General features: G+C 43.4%; 1 protein-coding gene and 1 long non-coding RNA gene across 12 annotated transcripts in view; one reads left to right on the forward strand and one right to left on the reverse strand.

The window, feature by feature from the left end:
- LOC115867665 (uncharacterized) overlaps positions 1-19,886 on the forward strand; it is a 46,721-nt gene extending 26,835 nt beyond the window's left edge. Inside the window, exons 3-4 of the long non-coding RNA XR_004045214.2 lie at positions 13,907-13,984; positions 18,112-19,886. This is a non-coding gene — a long non-coding RNA (uncharacterized lncRNA). The remainder of the gene's footprint in view (positions 1-13,906; positions 13,985-18,111) is intronic.
- Positions 5,027-21,456, reverse strand: part of MRTFB (myocardin related transcription factor B) — a 283,651-nt gene continuing 267,221 nt past the window's right edge. For all 11 annotated transcript variants that reach the window (XM_060284211.2, XM_060284212.2, XM_060284214.1 and 8 more), the window contains 4 exons: positions 19,700-19,858; positions 19,299-19,436; positions 12,864-12,924; positions 5,027-10,741 (listed from right to left, as the gene is read on the reverse strand). In XM_060284211.2, coding sequence (XP_060140194.1) covers positions 10,206-10,741; positions 12,864-12,924; positions 19,299-19,436; positions 19,700-19,858 — 894 coding nt within the window. In that variant the 3' untranslated portion in view covers positions 5,027-10,205. The remainder of the gene's footprint in view (positions 10,742-12,863; positions 12,925-19,298; positions 19,437-19,699; positions 19,859-21,456) is intronic.

Raw genomic sequence — 21,456 nt, forward strand, 5'->3', positions numbered from 1 at the left:
TGTTTTCTTCTTGGAGTTTTATGGTTTCAGGACTTACATTTAAGGCTTTAATCCATTTTGAGTTAATTTTGTGTGTGGTGCCAGATGAGGTGAGGGTCCAATTTCATTCTTGTGCATGTGGATATTGAGTTTTTCCAGTAACATTTATTGAAGACACTGTCTTTCCCCCCACTGTATATTCTTGGCTCTTTTGTCATAGATTAGTTGACCATATATGTGTGGGTTTATTTCTGGGCTTTCTATTCTGTTCCATTGATCTGTGTCTGTGTTTTTTTTTTTGTTGTTGTTGTTTGGCTATGTTGCACAGCTTGTGGGATCTCAGTTCCCTGACCAGGGATTGAACCATGGCTGTGGCAGTGAAAGCCCATAATTCTAACCACTAGGCCACCAGAAACTCCCCTATTTATCTGTTTCTATGCCAATACCATACTGTTTGGATTACTATAGCTTTGGAGTATAGTTTGAAAACAGGAAATGTGATGTGCTTCCAGATTTGTTGTTCTCTCTCAAAATTGCTTTGGCTATTTGGAGATCTTTTGTGGTTCCATACAAATTTGAGGATTGTTTGTCCTATTTCCATGAAAAATGCCATTGGAATTTTGATCGGAATTGTACCTGTAGATTGCTTTGGGTAGTATGGACATCTTAACAATATTAATTCTTCAAGTCCATGAGCATGGAATATCTTTCCATTTATTTGTGTCTTCAGTTTGTTTCATCAGTGTCTTATAGTTTTCAGTATACAGGTCTCTCACCTCCTTGGTTAAATTTGTTTATTTTTAAAATTTTATTTATTTTTGGCTGCGTTGGGTCTGTTGCTGCTCATGGGCTTTCTCTAGTTGTGGCGAGCGGGGGCTACTTTTGTTGCTGTGTGCAGGCTTCTCATTGTGGTGGCTTCTCTTGTTGCGGAGCATGGGCTTTAGGCACACGGGCTTCAGTAGTTGCAGCACGCAGGCTCAGTAGTCGTGGCGCATGGGCTTAGTTAAATTTATTAAATTTATTCTGAAGTATTAGGCTGGCCAAAAAGTTCGTTCGGGTTTTTCCATAACACCTTACAGAACGAACTTTTTGGCCAACCCATTATTTTATTCTTTTTCATGAAATTCTAAAAAGGATTATTTTCTTAATTTTCTTTCTCATAGTTCATTATTGGTGTAGAGAAATGCAACATATTTTTGTATATTAATTTTATATCCTTTACTGAATTTATTAGTTCTAACACTTTTTGGTGGACTCTTTAGGGTATTCTCTATAATGACATGTCATCTGCAAATAGTGACAGTTGTACTTCTTCCTTTCCAATTTAGATGACTTTTTTTTTTTTTTTTTTTTTTTGCGCAGTATGCAGGCCTCTCACTGTTGTGGCCTCTCCCGTTGCAGAGCATGGGCTCGGGATGCACAGGCTCAGCGGCCATGGCTCATGGGTCCAGCCACTCCGTGGCATGTGGGATCCTCCCGGACAGGGGCATGAACCTGTGTCCCCTGCACCGGCAGGTGGACTCTCAACCACTGTGCCACCAGGGAAGCCCCTAGATGATTTTTATTTCTTTTTCTTGCCTAATTTCTCTGGCTAGGACTTCCAGTGCTATGTTGAATAACTGGTAAGGGTGGGCATCCTTGTCTTGTTCCTCATCTTAAAGGAAAAGCTTTCAGCTTTTCTTTCTTCTTGAGTTAATTTTTGGTAGTTTGTGTCTGTGTAGGAATTTGTGTATTTTATCTAAGTTAACTAATTTGTTGGCATGCAGTTGTTCAATGTATTCCTGTGTAATTCTTTTTCTTTTTAAGGTTTTTTTTTTTTGGCCGCGCCATATGGCATGCAGGATCCTTGTTCCCTGACCAGGGTTTGAACCTGCACCCCTTAGAGTGGAAGTGCAGAGTTTTAACCACTGGACTGCCAGGGAAGTCCTTTTTTTTTTTTTTTTTAAATAGGAACTATTTCCAACTCACAGAAAAGAATAGGGAGAGGGCTTCACTGGTGGCACACTGGTTGAGAGTCCGCCTGCCGATGCAGGGGACACGGGTTCGTGCCCCGGTCCGGGAATATCCCACGTGCCGCGTAGCGGCTGGGCCCGTGAGCCATGGCTGCTGAGCCTGCGCGTCCGGAGCCTGTGCTCCGCAACGGGAGAGGCCACAACAGTGAGAGGCCCGCCTACCGCAAGAATAGGGAGAATAAAGAAATCAACTGCCAGTAAACAAGTGTTAATATTTTGCTAGATGGCTATAGAATTACTAAAGAAATAAATAGAAAAAATAAATAAAACATTCAATATTAATTGAAGCCTACTTTAATTCCTGCAATCTAATTCCTTTTCTTTCCACAAGTATCTTGAATCTTGGTATTGACATGAGTCCTTACCACCCATATTTTTATATTTTATATAAAAACGTGAACAGCATTGTTGATTTAAAATGTTACTTGAATTATGTAGGCTTCATTCTGCACTTTTCTTTCCCTCAGCATTTTATTTTGAGATTGATTTACATTGGCACATTAGATTTAGTTCATTTGTGTAAATTGCTGTGTTTAAATGTTCGCAAAATGAAAGGCATACAGGTCGTTTTCAGTGTTTGCTTTGTAAACTAAGCTTTCGTGTTAATTCTTGCACGTGATTGCCTGTGGGCATGTGTTTCTCGAGGATGAGTATCAAAAAAGTTGAGTTGCAGAGTTTGTATCTTCAACTTTACTAGATATTGTAAAATTGCTCTATGAATGCTGGGTTTTGGGGTGTGCTCAAGTGGCTCCAGGTACCCAGCCCAAGTAGGCAGTTTTGTGAGTCATTGTGTGTGGCCCCACCTGTGGGCTTCACTTAAGATGCCCCAGTCTTGTAACCCAGGTTCTGGTTGGATGCTGTTAACCATCCATGTGAGTAGCTACTTTGTAAAATGTGTGAGATTGAGGAGACTTGAGAGATGCCCAGTTGGGGTGAACCTCATGATTGACATGAACTAAGTCTGCTATAATCAATTGGTTTTGTCATGTATCTGAACAAAGACGTTGGAGTGAATGTACCGAGTCTACAGAAATGATCTGGGCTCTGGGATGTCAGAAGCTTGGTCTCAAATCCACACTGCTTTCTTTGTAATTTCGGGCAAGACATTTTCCTTCTCTGTCCTTAGTTGCCACATCTATTAAATGGGGATAGGAAGAGTTCCTTGCTCGTAGACTTATTAAACGAGGGTTTTATACATAAAGTGTTTGGCACAGGGCCTGGCATTTAGCAGCATCTGCTACATTTGCTGCTGTTTCTATTAACCTGTCTCCACTTGAATTCCTGTGACTTGGCGCTATGTACCAGGGACGTGGGGAGAAGGGTGAGTACGCACTGTGGTTACCGCCCATAGGGCCATGTCAGCAGCTTCCTCCTGGAATGATCTGTCACACGGTCATATCCACCAGGGGCAGTCAGTTGATTAGTGGCCTCGTTTTTTGTCTCAGTATACATTATGGGTTTAGTTTTAATAACTTGTCATAAAAATTAGCAGAAGAGATAGCCAGGATGTCCAAATGGGGTTTCTTTCTGAAAGTTAATATCCATCAGAAAGGGAAGCTAAGCTACTTGTGGAAGGAGGGGCAAAGGAATGGTCGTGAGGTGACTTGGGAAACCTTCAAGAGGATTATGCGGCATATAAAATTGTTGGTGACATGTGGTCTACATCTGTCCTGAAGGGGTCTTTCCTAGGCGGCATTCATTTCCAGCCATCACGAAGTGTGTGGGTGTGTCTGTGTTTACAAGTGCTTTTGTAGTCCTGTTGACTCTAGAGCAAGTGTGCTGCAGAGGATTACAAAGGTGCTAAATGATGACTGTGTCCACTATCTAAAAGGCTTTCGAAGGCCTGTATTACCCAAAGAAAACAGAACTATCTCCAGAAGAGTCTTAAGCCCCTTGAGGTCTGGGATTCTTAAATGCTCTGCTGTCGACCCTTCCGGACTGTTTCCCAGCACTTCTTGGCCAGATTCTGTCCTTCAGCCCAACTCCGGCATCTAGCCCTCGGCCTGGCACAGAGCAGGGCCTCAGCCAAAATCTCTTTCTTTACTCTGACCTCACCCAAGTGGTTTTTCTCTGTTTGGAATGTCCTTTACACGTCCTAACACATCTCTTCCAGCACCTTCCCTAAAGCTCCCAGCTCTGTCCCTTGCTCATTCCTGGGACTGCCTGGGGCACTGTCTTTGCTCCCTCGGACATGATTTTCTCTCCCCGAGGGGAGGATCTTGGCTGGTAACATGTGATGTTACAAATGTCTTAGTCCGTTGGAAGCATCATCTACTTACTGGTCTGTTGAGGCTGCTCCCTTGGTCCCTAAAGGTAGCGGATAATGAACATTTTGTTGTATTTAGGCAGCCAGTGATCTTTCTTTTCTCCCTCTCTGAGGGTGATATGACACCACTTTCATAGTCAGATATTGATATGAAAGTTTGGGCTGTTAGTCAGGTTTACCCATTACTGTTTTATGTCATCAAAACTCTATTTTAACCATGGGCTTCTGGGTTGAAAATCAAATGCCATCTTACTAAAATAAACTGAATTCTAAAGACCATTTCTTTAGGTCTATAAAAGCACCTCATATAAATAGCTGCTTCTGAAATGTGGCTGCACTGAAGGATTACCCGGGTCTTTTGGGAATCTTGGTGGTGGCTCATTTATTACTGTCAAAGCGAGAGCCCGTTTTCCCCAGGCATGTGTGTACACACCGACCCCCGGGGGACCACAGCCTTCCGCACGTCTCTCATTCGGGGTTTCCTTATGATTGTGGGAGAATGCACACGGTTTTGGTGTCAAATCTTGTCATGGTCAAGTTCAGCTAGGTACCTGTTTCTATTTTGTATCCCACGATCCTGGACCTGGGGGAGGGGATGTGTGCCCTGGATGTGTGATTCACAAAACCTGCCTCAGCACGCCCGCTTGTTGTGTCTGGTGACTGACTGCTGTAAGGCTTGCTCTGAAGGCAGTGTCTCCTCCCCACCTGCCCCCCTCAGCTCTCCTGACCCATAGCATGTGGTCTTTCCTCTGCGTAGTAAGAATCATAGTACATCAAAATGTTTTTATTTGAGACACAAAAATGCAAAATTGCTGAGATATCAAACATTTCCCGATCAGCTACAATACGGCCACTATGTACAAAAGATCTGATGATAAATGTGCACACATATAAAAATACCATATGCATTACCTATGTACAGTACATGTGCAAAATGTATGGCATTCAAACATGACATGGAATTGACTTCAGGGGTGCAAACAGCAAATACAAAGGCATCATGGTTTTTCTTTTAAAAAAACAACATAAAGGCAATAGATGAATGGACCCCCGATTGCCATAGTTTTTTATTAAACTAGTGCTTTGATAAGCAGGGCTCTGCAGATTGGTATCTTTCTCCTTTTTTTCATAGAGTGAGATGCTAAGACATAATGTGACAATGAAAATAAGAAGAGAAACACCTATCACATCGTATTTCTATTGCAAGCAAGAGAAGAAAACTAATTTGTAGGTAGAAAGGAAAAAACTCTGTATTACTGCTAAATACGTATTATTCTTAACCCAACAAAACAAATCTATACTATTTTACATGAAAACAATAGAGAAATATCTACATCTTTGTGAAAATTATAACCTTAAATGGATAATACCTTTTTGGGACTGATTTTTGAGATCTCATTAGTCTCAAATTTTAAATAAAAAGTGCCTCCTTTTGGCAAATACTTGGCAATGCCTTTGGTTCCATTGAAGCGAGTTTGCATTACTATTAGTTATTCGAGGTTAAGTGCTTTTGGTAGCAACTAAACCCTTTCCTAAATGCTTCCTCCTCCTCCTAAATCAGCAAGTTTCCTTACAGCATAATGTGGAGAGGTAATCGTTACGAGTCTCGGTGATTCTATGAACTTGGTTAAAGCTTTGTCTTAGTAGTTGGCACAAAGCTCTGTTGAACACGACAGCTATGTTGAGATCGCCAATGACATGTTTTATTTGATTCCAGACAGCACCTTGCAGATCCGAGATTGCCATCCTCTTGTCACAGAATCGTGACATTTTCCAATGATTCACAGAGCAACGTGTTTGCATGGAGGGGAAGAGCTCTTTTGTAAACATGTGCAGCTTTTTGAATTACAGGCCTCAAATCAGAGATTTCAGGCAGAAACCCTTTGCAATGATGCATTTCCTCAAATACTGCAAGAAAGGGTGAATGGGGACAAACATAGACCTGCTTATTGCCATGCAGTCACTTCACAAGTAAAACCGTAGCTCAGAAACGTGGCTGAATGAGCAAGTTATCAAAGGTTTGAACCAGGAAGAAGAATGACTACATATTAATTGTTATTTTCCAGTTTTGACTGAAACCACTTAAAAGATGCGCTGCAATGCAGTTAGGCTGCTCTCCAGACACACACTTCTGCACTTGGGAGCTGTGTTCCTCTGATCACCCTGACCTTCCAGTTAGTGTTCTTTGAGAGAGTGGGCTAATTTTGTGGCCTCCAGGCAGGGGACACTTTGCCTGGTGTCCTGCTCTGGTGCCAGTGGTCGGGACTGATGTGGTGGTGACGGATGGCGACACGCAGAGGGCTATTTGCGAACCTGCTGTGGAGCCCCAGGTGGCTCTGCTGGTGGACACTGACAGCTAGTCTCTTGGAAGTTCTTGAAACAGCCCCTGGCTGCCACCCTCCACCTGGCTCATGGCAGGAGCCACCAGATGGGCCCCAGAAACAGCACGAGGGTGTGGCGCAAACCCGGCCAAAGGCTGTTTGTGGACAGTAAAGGGACGGTCCCGGCACTGTTGTGGCTGGTTTCAGCTTGGGAACTGCGAAAGGGCTCTGGAGAAAGCTGTGTGGCCTGGAATGATCTGGGGTTGATCTGGGGTAGAGGAAGCCTGAGTCAGCTTTGGTGACAAAATGGGTAACACTCCTGATCCATCATCACTCGGGGTCCACCGGCTGCACAGCTTGTGGCGGTGCCCTCTACAGGTGGCAGCTTGGGGGGCGACACCACACCGCCTTTGCCACGATTCTGAAACGGCACTTCCGTGGCTCACACAACCGTGCAGTTTGTAAAAAGGAAATTTTAAGTAAGCTCTTTTTGTGCCATAAAGATATTCATATAAAACAACCAAATAGCATCTGAGCAAGAAGTTCCATGAATTCAGACTGCGTCTATGCACAGATGTGTGGCAGATACTATACAGCAGATTGCACATTTCAGGAAAAACACTAGAACGTGAACCACTCACACTGTCCTAAGAGCTTTCCTAGTACATGCTTTGCTGAAACGTACAAGATGACCACATATGCCTGAAGCTTCGGCGTAACTTTCTATTCCTCGCGTCCTTCATGACAAGACCTGATACCTATATACACTAGCAGGGTAAGCTTGATACTACTGTGTTTCAGGAATATTTAGGAAATAAGACTGGATAGGAGATCGTGTTTCTAGGAGTTGGTTTTCTGCTCGGCAGTATGCTATTCTGCAGAATGGTACACGACAGCACCCCTTCTAAACCACACACATGAACACCTGAAAATCCAACCAGCGCTTCTGCCCTCTGTTTAAAGGGCTGTGAAGCTCACCTCAAACCCAAGACCGTCCTCTTTGGTAAACACACGCCTTTCCCATTGCGCTTACCGTCACGTTCACTGAGTTAGGGCAGAGGGGCTGTGATCACAGAATGTCACCTTTGGTCATGTCACATGCTGCGCACGGTCTGTGTCCTTGCTCTAACCTGGAACATTAGCTGAGACCCTGGTGAGCAGCACTGGTGTCACAGAGGCCCAGCTGGCTGCTCAAGCCAGGACGGAGGGCCGGGTGGAATGCCGCGAGTAGGTGGCCGGTAGAGTCGGTACTAGAGGCCCCTTGCCTGCCTTTAAAGGAAATGCTGGTACGTGAAGGTCTGAACACACATGTGAAGTGGGCACTTCAGCAAGTTGTAGTCAAGAGACCAGGCTCATGAGATGGCATTCTTTGTAATGCAGTGTGTATTTTTGGAGAGCAACCTTCCTGTGGCATGTTTCAAATCTATTTTAAAAAAGCAATAAGGGGAGCTGAGGGCTAGAGAACAATCTATGTACACAACTCGGGATGATGGAAACAGAAAGTTACTCAACAAGAGCCAGCACCACTAGCTGTTCAGTTGCCTCCTGCTGACTCACTGATATTTGGTGCTAATTTAATAAGCCATTTAAATCTGAATGAAGATGATGCTTAGAGTCTAAGTGTGGACCACATAAGCCCCAGACAAAAACCCAGGGCCCAGACTTCCCCTAAGAAAAGTACCTTTCCGGGTCAGTAGCCCTGCCCCTGGCCACAGGGCCTCCGAAAGGAACTGACTCGAGATGCACGTCATGCCCAGGACGTTAACTGTCCCATTGGGCTTGGTCAGATGGCGGCGCTGTGGTTAACGGTTACTGGCTCCCACATGTTGGATTACCAATTGCTAAACACTCGAAGTACCTACTGCAGACCACACTGTGCATGACTGCCTCTGCTTGAATCATCCAGAAGCACTTTCCAGTTGGGAGGGCTTTCAACTGAGGGCTCGAGGGCTGTGGGCAACTGAATACTGGGAAAATGGACTTTTCTTACATGTAGTAAAATTTACAAACTGAAATAAAAATATACAGTAAGATCAGTTCTTAGGCAAAACACAAACCCAGAAATGATTCACAGACTGTTTCCAAGTAGTGGGTCAGGTTCCCACAGTGACTTGCAAGAGGCAACTTTCACCATTTAACAACCCAGAGAAAAAACCTGACCATACGTAGGGTTTATACAAGGTGAGGTGGAGAGCACAATGATGTTATGTAATAAAAACCTCCACACTTTGGGGTAGATTTCAGGTGGGTTTTTTTTCAGTTATTTATATTTTATCATATACTTACTTAAATGACTAGCTTGATTGAAATAATCTTGGAAATCCTGTGATAGTTGGCATTTTAGAAAATTATGAAACTACTCAACAAATCTTTTTTCTATATAAAAAACTACTAATAAAACCTCCAGTTTTTCAATCTTCAGCTTGATGATATAGTGAGAGCTCAGGTATGACATCCAGTTACAAGCCTGTAAAACAGTAACCAGGGATAAGCGACAGAGAAGAGGACGGCCAGGGCTGGGTCCACTGGCCAACCTGGCGACACTGTCTCACCTGTAACCGTTGTAGGAATGTCCTAGGTTGATGACAGACTTCTCCCTTGCCTTCTTTGCAACTCACCAGCTCAGAAATATATTTTATGCTAAAGCCTTTTCTTGGTTCTTTGAGATGGGTCTGGTTACCTGAAAGTTAGTCAGCAATTCTTTAAATACGGAAATACATGTGGCTCAAGTACTCCAGAAATATTTGAGTTATTACAAGAAGTAGGACCACTGGGTACCTAATGCCTTACTCCAGTGTAGGCTGTACACATCACAATGTCAGAGCACACGTACAGATGTCTAAGATACACATTAAAATCAACCTAATCAACCCAGAGGGCTGCAAATAAATTTTCAGTGTTATCAGTACACCTGACTTCTTACAGTGGCTTGTTTATGACAGTCTTTTGTAGACACTGTCTGGTTATGGTGGAAGATCTTCCATTTCAATTTAAATTTGGAGATCTAAAGTAAGATTCCCAAAAATCACAAAATAAACTATAACACACACACAAATTACATTGGTTTCTGAATGGAACCAAAAAGTCTTCAGTGGGAAGCTGTCACTGAACTGGCTGGTGCTGACCACTGCCCTTGACCCCTGCTGCATCTGGGGCTGGGCTCAGGCCATTTCTAGGAAATACCCTGTGCAGTGGTCTCTCACCTCCCTTCTTTTTGAGTGGAGCCGTTTGCCTTTTATTTAGGGTCTCAAAGTGACCACAGAGGTTTAAATGTAGCTGATGACCAGAGGCCCTGGTGTCACCGCCCTGCACACATTACTCTGCTTCATGTTTTTATCTAAAGGTACCTTTTATTCTTTACTGAAGTCTGGAGAAACAGATAAGTCTTCTTGGAGTAGTGTTTTTTCAGAAGGCTCTGTGCTATATTAAATCGTAGACATTCACTGCTGGATGCAATGAAATGTTTTCAAACTTGGTTTCCAGCCTCTGACCATCCCTCCGTTCTTTCTGTGACAACATATTATGATTGCAATGATGCAACTATGGATCTGTCTCTAAAAACTGACCTTCTCCAATCATCTTCATCTTCTTGACTCTCATGGAATCTGGGATGAGAAATCTGTGCTGTTAGTCCCATGGCAGTGGTAGGTCCTGTGGGTCTAGGAAGTCGGCAGAGAACATGCTCGGAGCGGTGGCGCTGAGAGGAGTGAGTCCCGATGACGTGCCGGGCATGGTAATGTCTAACCACTCCATGTTGTCCAGGTTCGAGTCAGAAAGGTCAAGGGACAGGCAGGGAGTACTCGCAGCAAACTGGGCCTCGGAAGTTTCCATGGGTGAGTGTGAGTGGTCCAGCACGCCTGTGTGACTCAGCAGGTCGTTCTGGAGATCCTCTATCAGGGAGAAGGGTTCCCTGTCCTCGCTGCTGCTTTGCAGTGGAGCAATTTCACTGGCTGAAGGCAAAGTGCCATCCAAGAAAGCTTCTAGTTGGTTCTCTAAGCTGGCAGATAAACTGCTCATAGGTTCTAAGGATATGGGCGGTGCCATCTGGACTTGGGGTGGTGGCCGGGACACCACTGTGCTGACTGGCATTGTGGTGATGCTGGCTGTCACTGGTCTCATTTTGGAAATAGGAGAAGGTTCTTCTTTTATAGGAAGGGAAATCTCTGCAAAATAATTGAAATAATTAATAATGATTTAGTACCATTTAAACGTTTTTTATTAATTACCAGGGCAATTATTTTGTATTTTTGTGATGACTTATACACAGTCCATCTCAGAGTTAGGAAGAGGATGCTGTTGGTCAGGTACAGTCCTAGATAATAACCTTTAGGATGATGGATATTTTAGTTAAATAGATAAAACATTTAAGCTGATAACATTCTGATATGCTTTCCATTCTTTTTAGTAAGAGTAAGCGTTAAAAGCAGTCTCTACCACCAGGTGGGAACCGATGGTTTTAGATTATTTGATCCTTTTCTTATTCTCAGTCATTCCAGGCTGAAGACAGGCTCCTGTCTTACCCTCTACCTTGAATCTGCTATTACAGCGACACACCACCCTTACAGTGAATGTCAAAGTGGATACCCTGAGTTTGTACAGGCATGAAGTACACCCTTAATATTATGAAAGCTCTAATTATATTCTTTTTTTATCATTATAGTTGAACTGTGTGCTGAATTTAGCCATTTACATTCTATATAAAGTCCTTAAAAGATACAATGTTCTCATGTCATTTCTGAGTTAAAGCTAACACATCTTTTCCAAGATGAGGTGGATTACCTTATTTTTCTTTTGTCTCATTTTCTGAGTTCATATAAAATCTTGAGGATTTGGTAAATGTCTTAATAAGCATCAATTACGTGTTATTCCTGGCCAGATCAAGTAGCAAATTAACGGACCATCTGCTATAGATACCAGTGTTCACTTAGCTACATATATTTGAATAAAATATCCTTTCCACTTTCTTGTGAGTATTTGGTTTCATTTATATGCAGATACACTAGGAAACGTATTTAATAATCGCTCTTACAATTCAGTGATTGGGATGCATAAATAAGTGAGAGAAAGAACTTACAACCTGATTGCTATATGTGAACTGTACACTGTGGGCACTGCCTGTGTTTTAGGACAGTTATGCTGCTCTTCATTACCTGTTGTCACCTCTAGAATTGTTCTGAAAGCTGAAAGTGCAATCTAAATAATTAGTTTTACAATCAACTATTTAAATTTCTGTTCTCATTATTACTGGTATTAGTTAGTATACAATAAGATAAAATAATATACTCATTGGATACTTTGCCATAAAAAATCATCCCTTTTAGAAAATAACTCAATTGTTATTTTGTTACTGTGACTTTGTCATATTTTAATTTCCAAGTTTAGGCTGTAAACATTATTCTTTTTAATCATTTCCAAAAGTATTTTCGCCAGATTTGGCAAAAAGCATTTTATTATTGTTTTTAACCTTAAATTCAGGCCATGGTATATCTATTTCTTTAATTTCCATAGTTTAGATATACATCATGAGTTTAAAAAGAAAATGCTATTTGCACATGTAGATCTATAGTCAAATATGAAGAATTTTCTGTGTTTGTCAAACATTACGACAAAATCATTAACCTCAAAATCAAATAGAACCTGCTATGAATGGAGAAATTTTGATCACTTTAAAAACCTGAATAAAACTCTTTCACCAAGGTAATTTGAGAATACTTTAAAAATATTCCAAAATAGCATCTGAAGCTTTGAAATACTGATTTTATACTTATTTTTAAAGATAATAAGCTGAGGCAGAGAGATCCTTGATTTTTTTTTTTGTGGTTAATGTCCCTTATCCCTTTTTAAGATGACAAATTGTAAAAATCTAAGATTTTCAATCATATGTAGAAAGTGCTTGCCTTTGAATTTTAAGAAAGTTACTAGAGCCCAAGCTAGGTAACTAGGTTTTATGAAACTAATGCACAATGAATTTTTATCCCATCACAACAACATTTACGTGGAGTGATTTTGAAGTTTTCCAATGTGGTCTGGTTCTCCTGAGCTATTTTGAGGTAGTCTATCAACAGGCATACATCTATTGCTAAGTCTATTAAATTACTGTGTTATAGTGAAACAATGGCTTTTCCTTCATTTTAATCACCTAAATTTAACAGATTTAAAAGAGTAAACTGAGGTAGAATTAGAAGAATATGTTTCTCACTACTCAGATACGCTGTGAGCTCTAGAGGAAAACTTTCATAAACCTGTGATACGACCCCTATGGGGTCTGATGTGACTTTGACCCACCTCCGCTTTTAATGAGAATGTCAAAGAGGTCGTCCATCTGCTGACTGTGTGCATTGGAAATCTACAACAAAGGAGAATATACGTTAGCTTTCTTTCGTACAAACCTGGAAGCATTAGACAACTGGGAGCACTTACGGACCTTACAGAACATCTAGCCTAATCTATCATTTGATAATTTTGAAAACGCTGAGGTCACCTGAGACATTACACCATTTTCCCAATGTGTCGCAGCTGGTAAGTTGACAGAGTGAGAATGGGGTGAAAAAATTGTAAAAAATCTAAGATTTTTTTTTACCCAGCTCAGCCGACTTATACACTTATTTTCTGTCACTGGCTGCATTTTGAGAGGCCTCTGACACTTTCTTTTAAAAATGTCTTATTCATTTGCATTTATGTAAAAATATAAGGTATGTATAAAGGTGCTCATACTATATTTTTTCAGCTTTATTGAGTTACCTGACCTACAAAAAACTACAAAAGTATACAATTTGATAAGTTTTGACACATGTATACATCGACAAAACTATCAACACAATCAAGATAATGAACACATCCGTTTCCCCAAAAGTTTCCTCATGCTCTTTTGCAATGCTCCTTTCATCCCCAGGCAACCCAGTGATCTGCTTTCCTTGATCACAGATGAATTTACGTCTTCTAGAGTTTTATATAAATGGAGTCATACAGTATGTACTTTCTTTAGCAGGGGGAGGGTAGAGGAGGCTTCTTGCATTCAACATAATAAATTTGAGATTTAACCATGCTGTAGAGTACAGCTGAGGAACAGTTCACTCCTTTTTCTTGCTGAGAAGTATTCCATTGTATGGAAATATCACAGTTTGTTTGGATTGTTGGTATTTTTTGGCTATTACAAATAAAGTTGCTGTGAACATTTGTGTACAAGTCTTTGTATAGACACAACGCTTTCTCTTCTCTTGGGTAAATATTCAGGAATGGGATGCCAGAATCAGAGGGCAGGTGTATGTTCAACTTTCTTAAGAGATGGCTGTTTTCCAAAGTGATCATATTGTTTTATATTTCCACAGCAATGGATATTTCCAGTTGTTCTCCATTCTCGTCAACACTTGGTATGGTCAGTCATTTTAATTTTAGACATCTAACAGGTGAGTAGTGGTATTGCATTGTGGTTTTAATATGCATTTCCCTAATGAGTAATGATGTTGAGCATCTTTTCATGTGCTTACTTGTCATCTGTGTATCTTCTTTGATGAAATGTCTGTTCCAATCTTCTGCTTACTCCAGAAATTCTCATGCATACTGTTTGCATGGTATATCTTTTTCCAATCACTTACTTTCAACCTGTGTCTTTGTATTTAAAGTATGCCTCTTGCAGATGCATATATTAGTTATCTATTGCTGTATTACAAATTAGTCCAAAAAAACTTAGTGGCTTAAAACACTAAACAGTGATTTTCTCTCACAGTTTCTGAGGGTCAGGAATTTAGGAATGGTTTAGATGGACACTTCTGGCGTGGGGTCTTACAGGATGTGGTAGTCAAGATGCTGGCTGGGCTACAGCCATCTCAAGCCTGGAGAATGTCCTTGTAAAGGTGACTCACTTCATGACTGACAAGGTGGTGGTGGTTGATGGGAGGCCTCAGTTCCTCTTCACATGGGCCTCTGCAGAGCGCTGCTGGACGGTCCACACGGCATGCTCCCCACAGCCAGCAGTCCAAGAGAGCACAAGCGGGGTCGCTTTTATGACCTAGTTTCAGAAGCCACACACCATCTCTTCTGCCAATTCTTTATGTTAGAAGCAAGTCACTAAGTTCAGCCCAGGGAGGGATGTCAAAGAATTTGCAGATGTATCTTTTTTTTTTTTTTTTTTTTTTTTTTTTGCGGTACGCGGGCCTCTCACTGTTGTGGCCTCTCCCGTTGCGGAGCACAGGCTCCGGACGCGCAGGCCCAGTGGCCATGGCTTACGGGCCCAGCTGCTCCACGGCTTGTGGGATCCTCCCGGACTGGGGCACGAACCTGTGTCCCCTGCATCGGCAGGCGGACTCTCAACCACTGCGCCACCAGGGAAGCCCCTTTATTAGTTATTTTAAGTATTATAGCTATATATTTTATAAGCCCCTCAAGACAGTGTCATTTCTTATAATGCAGGTTTTCTAGTAATGAATTCTTAATTTCTCCTTACCTGAAATTCTCTCTAGTTCACTTTCATTCTTAAAGGATATTTTTACTTGATATAGAATTGTGGGTTGACAGTGGCCCCACCCCCAGCCCCCCACAAGAACTTTAAAGATGTTGTTCCATTCTTTTCATGCTTCCATAGTTTCTGATGGAAAGTCAGCCATAAATCAAATACAGTTGACCCTTGAACAACATGAGGGTTAGGGGCACCGCCCACCACCCTCAAGCAGTTGAAAATCTATGTATAACTTAATTTTTAAAAATTTATTTCTTTTATTGGTTAAAATTTATTTTTGGCTGTGTTGGGTCTTCGTTGCTGCACGTGGGCTTTCTCTAGTCGTGGCGAGTGGGGGCTACTCTTCGTTGTGGTGCGCGGGCTCCTCACTGCGGTGGCTTCTCTTGTTGCAGAGCATGGGTTCTAGGTGCGTGGGCTTCAGGAGTTGTGGTACGCAGGCTTCAGTAGTTGCAGTGCGTGGGCCCTAGAGCGCAGGCTCAGTAGTTGTGGCGCACAGGCTTAGTTGCTCCGTGGCATATGGGATCTTCCTGGACCAGGGCTCGAACCTGTGTCCCCTGCATTGGCAGGAGGATTCTTAACCACTGTGCCACCAGGGAAGAGCCATGTGTAACTTTATAGTTGGCCCTCCATATCCATGGTTCCAGCCAACCACAGATTGTATAGTACTGTACTATGTATTTATTGAAACAAATCTGTGTATAATGGACCTGTGCAGTTTAAACCGTGTTGTTCAAGGGTCAAAGGTGGTTGTTAAAGGGTCAACGGTAGTTGTTACCCTGTGTGTATTGTACTGCTTTGCTCTTGATGCTTTCAAGATTTGGTCTTTAAATTTGGCTTCCAGCAATTTGACTGGGATATGATGAGGCCTTCTGTTTATCCCATTTGGTGTTCATTGAGCATCTCAAAGCTGTAAACTTGTCTTTCATCATGTTTGTAAAAAATTTGACCAGTATTTCTTAAAATATTTTACCTGCCTCATTCCTTTCTCTTGTCTCCTGGGACTCCTATCATTACCCATGTTAGACTGTTTGATGTTAAATAACAGGTCTCTGAGGCTCTGTTCACCTTTTTTAACACATTATTGACCGGAGATGTATTAATACGTCTTTTGTTACCCGAACATTATTGACTGGAGACGTATTAATACATTTTTAGAGAGTGATACAATTAATATCACTGTGCGAAGTTGTTAGAGCTTAAAATTGATCAAGGGTTCATTATACAACTTACGATTGTCCTTATCATTCACATTTCTTCCTCTGTTAGGTTTTGTTCCAACCTTGTGTCTATTATAAACGTAAAATTTTCAAAAGTGACGCATCGCGAAATTTTGAGTGAAGAGTTTTTCAGTGAATTTTATGCATATACTCTCTGATTGTCTGAGCGACATATATACTAGTGTCTCAGAAGTTCTGATAGTACTTCAGAATATAGTTCTGATTCAGATGATGTGACTGTTAGACCAACAAAAAGACAAAAACCCTTAGTGATGGATACTGATATGGAAAGTGAAAATGAAACTCATGGTGCTGGAGAATGCTCCTTTGCTTCTACAGAAGAGTGGATTGAAGACAACATTTCATGAAAATTAGAAGCCTTTCCAGTGTGTCAGGTGTAAATACTGAATGTAATACCCCACGAAGTGGTAGTGAAATAACAGAATTAATTTTTGGCCGGCCAAAATAAAAACTGCCAGCCACAGGCATTAATTTCTGCAAAAATCCCACGGTCAGTAATGAGTTAAAATCTTTTTTTTTTTTCCTCTGTTATTCAGATTGGATAAATTCTATTGATCTTTCTTCAAGTTCACTTTTTTACCTCTGCCATCTCCATTCTGCTAAGATCTATAATTTTTTTCATTTCAGACACTGTAATTTTCAGTTTTAGAATTTCCATTCATTAAAAAAAAGCATTTCTATATCTGCTTACGTTCTTTATCTTTTCCTTCATTACAGGTATATTTTCTTTTACATTATTGATAGTTATAATAGTTGTTTTAAAATTTTGTGTGCAAATTCTAACATTCAAATCAGCTGGGGGTTGGTCTTAGCTGATTGCCTTTTTCCCTTGAGAAAGGGTCCCATTTTCCTGATTCTTTGTACATTGCTGACTTATGAACGGCTGTCGTGGATATCAAATCGTGGAGACTGTATTCTGTCATTTTTCTCAGATGAATGGTTTCTTTTGTTTTAGCAGGCAGTTAACTTGGGTTGGACTTGAACCTCAAAATGTTTCTTGGGCAGAAGTTCCAATCTCAGGTCAGATCTTTTGTCTTTAGCTGATCTGCTACGACTCTACTCCCTACCTATGTGGCTTAGGGGTCAGCCAGAGATGTGGGCAGACAGAATCTGGGCATCTCCTCTCTCAGTTGAGAGCAACCCAGAAGGCAAGGAACCGGTCCTCTGGTTTCCCAAGGCATAAAGGCTGTGGTTTTTCTACCAGTAACCTCACCACTTAGCTTGACCCCAGAGTAAAAGCAGCAGGAAGAGGGAACTCATGCCCTCTAACTCCCTCCCCTCAGTGCAGACTCCTCATCAGAATATGACTCTTTCTAGTCACTCTTCAATGACTTCACAGGACTGCTTTTTGTGTTATAACCAGACTTTAGAGCTGTTATCTGTGGGAAGACTGAACTGGTAGCCAGTTCTTATCTTACTTACTTACTTAATTAGCCACTAGTGGAATTGGAAGTCCGAGTAAATGTGTTTTAAAAACCTCAGAATCCCTGGACTTTGATGCTTAGTGGTATATAAAGAGGAACCACAGCTAGCTCCCCATCCGAACAGAACTTGACTCCCTCAGTCTAGATGCATGAACCAGAGACAAAGGGCAGGGATTCCAATCAGCTCTCTCAGGTTAAGGTGAGAGGATGATTCTCTGTTGTCGTCACACTGGTGAAGGAAATGGTACAGAGTAACCTATACGTCAGAGTCAGATTTGGAAGGATTTTCTTGAAGATAGATGTGTTCCTTCTGGATGGACCAAGGGGAGCACAGCCTAGGCCAGCACCATTTGTTTCACTTCTTTTTGCAAATGTCTAAACCTAGTTTCTGAAATGTGGCTTTTCCTCACATATAGGGGCCCTGGCTGAGTCTGGAACTAAAGGAACGTTTTACAGTTAGTCACCTTCCTTCGGCGGTAAGTGGATGCGAAGAAGCACATGGGAACTGTCTGCTTCCTCGAGGAGGCAGTCTGCCCGGGCACCCTGCATGCCCTGTGTGAGTGTGCCACACCAGGCACTCTGGCCGCCATGGAGCAGTGTCTGCAGCTGCTCGCTGGCGCGACCACATAGGTCAAGGTGGCCACGGCTGCCGCTTGCGCAGGAAGTGCTGAGTCCTTGGCCCTGCACACCCCCCTGCACGAGGAGGCCCCAGGGAGTTGCATGGAGACTGTGGGAGCGAGGGAAGCAGCACAACTCTACCGGTGCATCTGCTGTGGCTGTGAGAGCAGAAGGTCTACCTCTGATCAGCACACCTCTCCCTCCACTGTCAGCACCCGTGCAGTGGCATCAGGTTCACTCCCTGCATCCTCAGGTTCTTTCTTGAAAGTGAGGTGAGTTTTAAGCTTTAAGTAGGCAGCGAGCCCAGGAGGCGCGTTCAGGGTAAGGTCTGATGAGACTGTCCTTCTTGGCGCCCGCCGGAGGCCAGGTGCTTTTACAAGCAGGAGCTCTAGCTATCTTTTTCCATCTCTGGAATAGGTGCAGCTCCTCCTATTTTATCAAAGCAACAAGGCAGGCTCAGAGGAGAGGGACGCACGGTTACGAGGCGGGATCAGTACATGGCGGGGCCGGGAGGGCCTCAGTCTGTCCCTTCCGAAGTGCATCTGCTCAAGATATGAGCAGAGTTGCTTGCGTGGGCCTGCCTGCTGGAGCAGAGGGTGATGGGCAGTCTGGAAGGCCATCTGGGCAGGAGAGGGTCAGTTTGATGCTGGCCTGACAAATGGTGGCTTTAGAAAAGGGTCCTGTATGAAATACGTGCCCTGGTCACACATACACACATCTATCCCTAACACAACCCGCCTCTGGCCCCCAGGAGAAGTTAGCTAAAGACAAACACGGAAATGCTGAGTAAACAGGAACTGCAGGTTATGTGGCTGCTGAAAACCGCTGGGAGTCTCCGAAGTGAATGATGTTTTGATTTTAAATAGCATTTAAAAGGCAAGCAAGGCTACTAGTCATGAAACTTGTCTCTCTTGAGGCAAGTCCATCTTAGACCGGGGCTTCAAGCTGAAGAGGACCCACCCCATCAGAGCTGCGGCCTCCTTACCTCTGGAAGGGAAGACTGGGCACTGCGCGTCTGCTTGATGGCTTCCTCGTAGCGAGGAGGGTCTTTCGTCTTGGGGACCGGGCTCCCAAACAGAGAGTGCTGGACCGCAAACTGCTGGGGCGGAGGGGGCGAGCCGGGCTGCGGCAGACAAAGGAGGAGAGTCAGCCCGACGGCAGGCTGGCCCCCCGGGGATCCTGGGGGGTGAGGCTGAGGCGCTGGCGGGCCGGGCCACCCCCACTGTGCTGACGGCTAAGCTGCCCCGGAACAAGTCCTATCCCGGGACTTTCGGCTGTTTCCCCCTGTTAATGCCGACACTCAGCCGTCCAGGCCTGAAGCCTGGGACTCTGGGCTGAACCTGCGCCCTGTCTGTGCCAGCACCGCTGCCCCGTGGGCTGGGTTACCTTGTTGGGAGGTTTGGGGCCGTTCTGCAGGGAGGGAAGTGGCGTGCTTCTGGGTTGAAGGATGCTGCTGTTTGTCTTGTTGATAAAGGGCTGCTGCACCGCTGGAGCGGGTGGTCTCTGATACGGAAGCACTGTATTGGATGCTGAGTTTGTGAAAACCTGTAATGAATAAATATTTGCCCATCAATTTGTTCTTCTGCTCTTCCTAATAAAGAAAACCACATTTTAGAACAGGGGTTCGGGACTTCCCTGGTGGTGCAGTGGTTAAGAATCTGCCTGCCAATACAGGGGACATGGGTTCAAGCCCTGGTCTGGGAAGATCCCACATGCCGCGGAGCCACTAAGCCCGTGCGCCACAACTACTGAAGCCTGCGCTCTAGAGCCCAAGTGCAGCCAAAAAAAAAAAAAAAAAAATAGAACAGGGGTTGGCAAATGTTTTCTGTGAAAGCCACGGAGCATATAGTTTAGGGCCGGGCGCTGTGCAGCAGCTGCTGTAACTGCTTGCCCTGCCCTGCGGCCCCGACGCAGCCCGGATGAGAGTGAGCGTGGGTGGCTCAGGACAGCTCCACCTACAGACACGGGCGGGGCTGCGTGTGGCCCACAGGCCGCGATTCCCTAGCGTCAGTGGTCTCTGTCGTGGACAGCAGCGGGGACAGTGCGCTGTGGGCAAGCTCAGTATGATTCTCCTCATTTGCTCTCAGGGCTCTTTAGCTTATAGCTGCCAAGCCCCCCTCTCTCTTCCAGCCTTGCTCCCAGGCGCCAAAGCCACACTTGTAACATTTACAAACACACATTTGGGACGTCTCAAAGTTAATATGTTCCAAATTAAACTTTCCCCTTTCTTCCCACTGCCCCCAGCCTCTGCGCAAAAATAATTCTTGGTTTTGCCTTTATTTATTTTTGAAACTTAGGTAAAGGGAGCCCTCAGCGCTCACACGTCTCAGACACACCTCCTGGGTCGGGACCTGTGGTCTGCTGTCCTGATCCGGGTCCTCACTAGCCATCACTGGAAAAGTGCCACTGCTGTCTACCTGCGCCCACCTGCCTGTCAGCCCTCTGCCATGACGACAGTCTCCCACACACACACAGCGGCAATCGAGTCCCTCTCTTCTTTTTTGGGGTAAAATCCTCATCTTTGGCTGGCATGTCAACCTTCTCACTACCTGGCCCCTTTTCCATCCTAACTGAAAGGCCACACGTGCTGCGGCCACACTCAATTTTCCACTTCTCTGAAAATTTCTCCAAATCCTTGCAAGGCCTCATTTAAAATCTGCCCCCTTCTGAGAAGCTGTTTTCTGCTTTGTCAGGCAGAGGTGAGAACTTCTTCCTGTGGAATTACAAAGTGTGTTATTTAGCTCCTATCAAGAGCCAAGGGTTTTAGGGCCTGTTGCAAATGTATGGCCATAACGTTGATTTTGTAACTGTATTTCACAGAACTGGTTTGCTCATAAAAATTTTAATATACTTTATACTACTAGTATTCTGAAAGAGAAAAACTTAACCTATATATTTTTACTGTAAATGTGTGTAAGTATTCCTTAAGCATGAAAGTGTGTGTGTGTGTGTGTGTGTGTATCCCTCCAAACAATACAACTTCTCTGGGTGATAAGTTCTATAACTATCTTCTTCTTATTTATCCATCTGTATGTTGTTTTTCTCTCTCCTCCCTCAAAGAAAACTGTCTTACCATTTGAATATTCACTGAGTTTCTTACTAAACTGTTAGTTTTGGGCCCACCTCTAACTCCTTGCTCACTG

Source organism: Globicephala melas, chromosome 15, assembly GCF_963455315.2.
Source record: "Globicephala melas chromosome 15, mGloMel1.2, whole genome shotgun sequence".
Classification (NCBI taxonomy): domain Eukaryota; kingdom Metazoa; phylum Chordata; class Mammalia; order Artiodactyla; family Delphinidae; genus Globicephala; species Globicephala melas.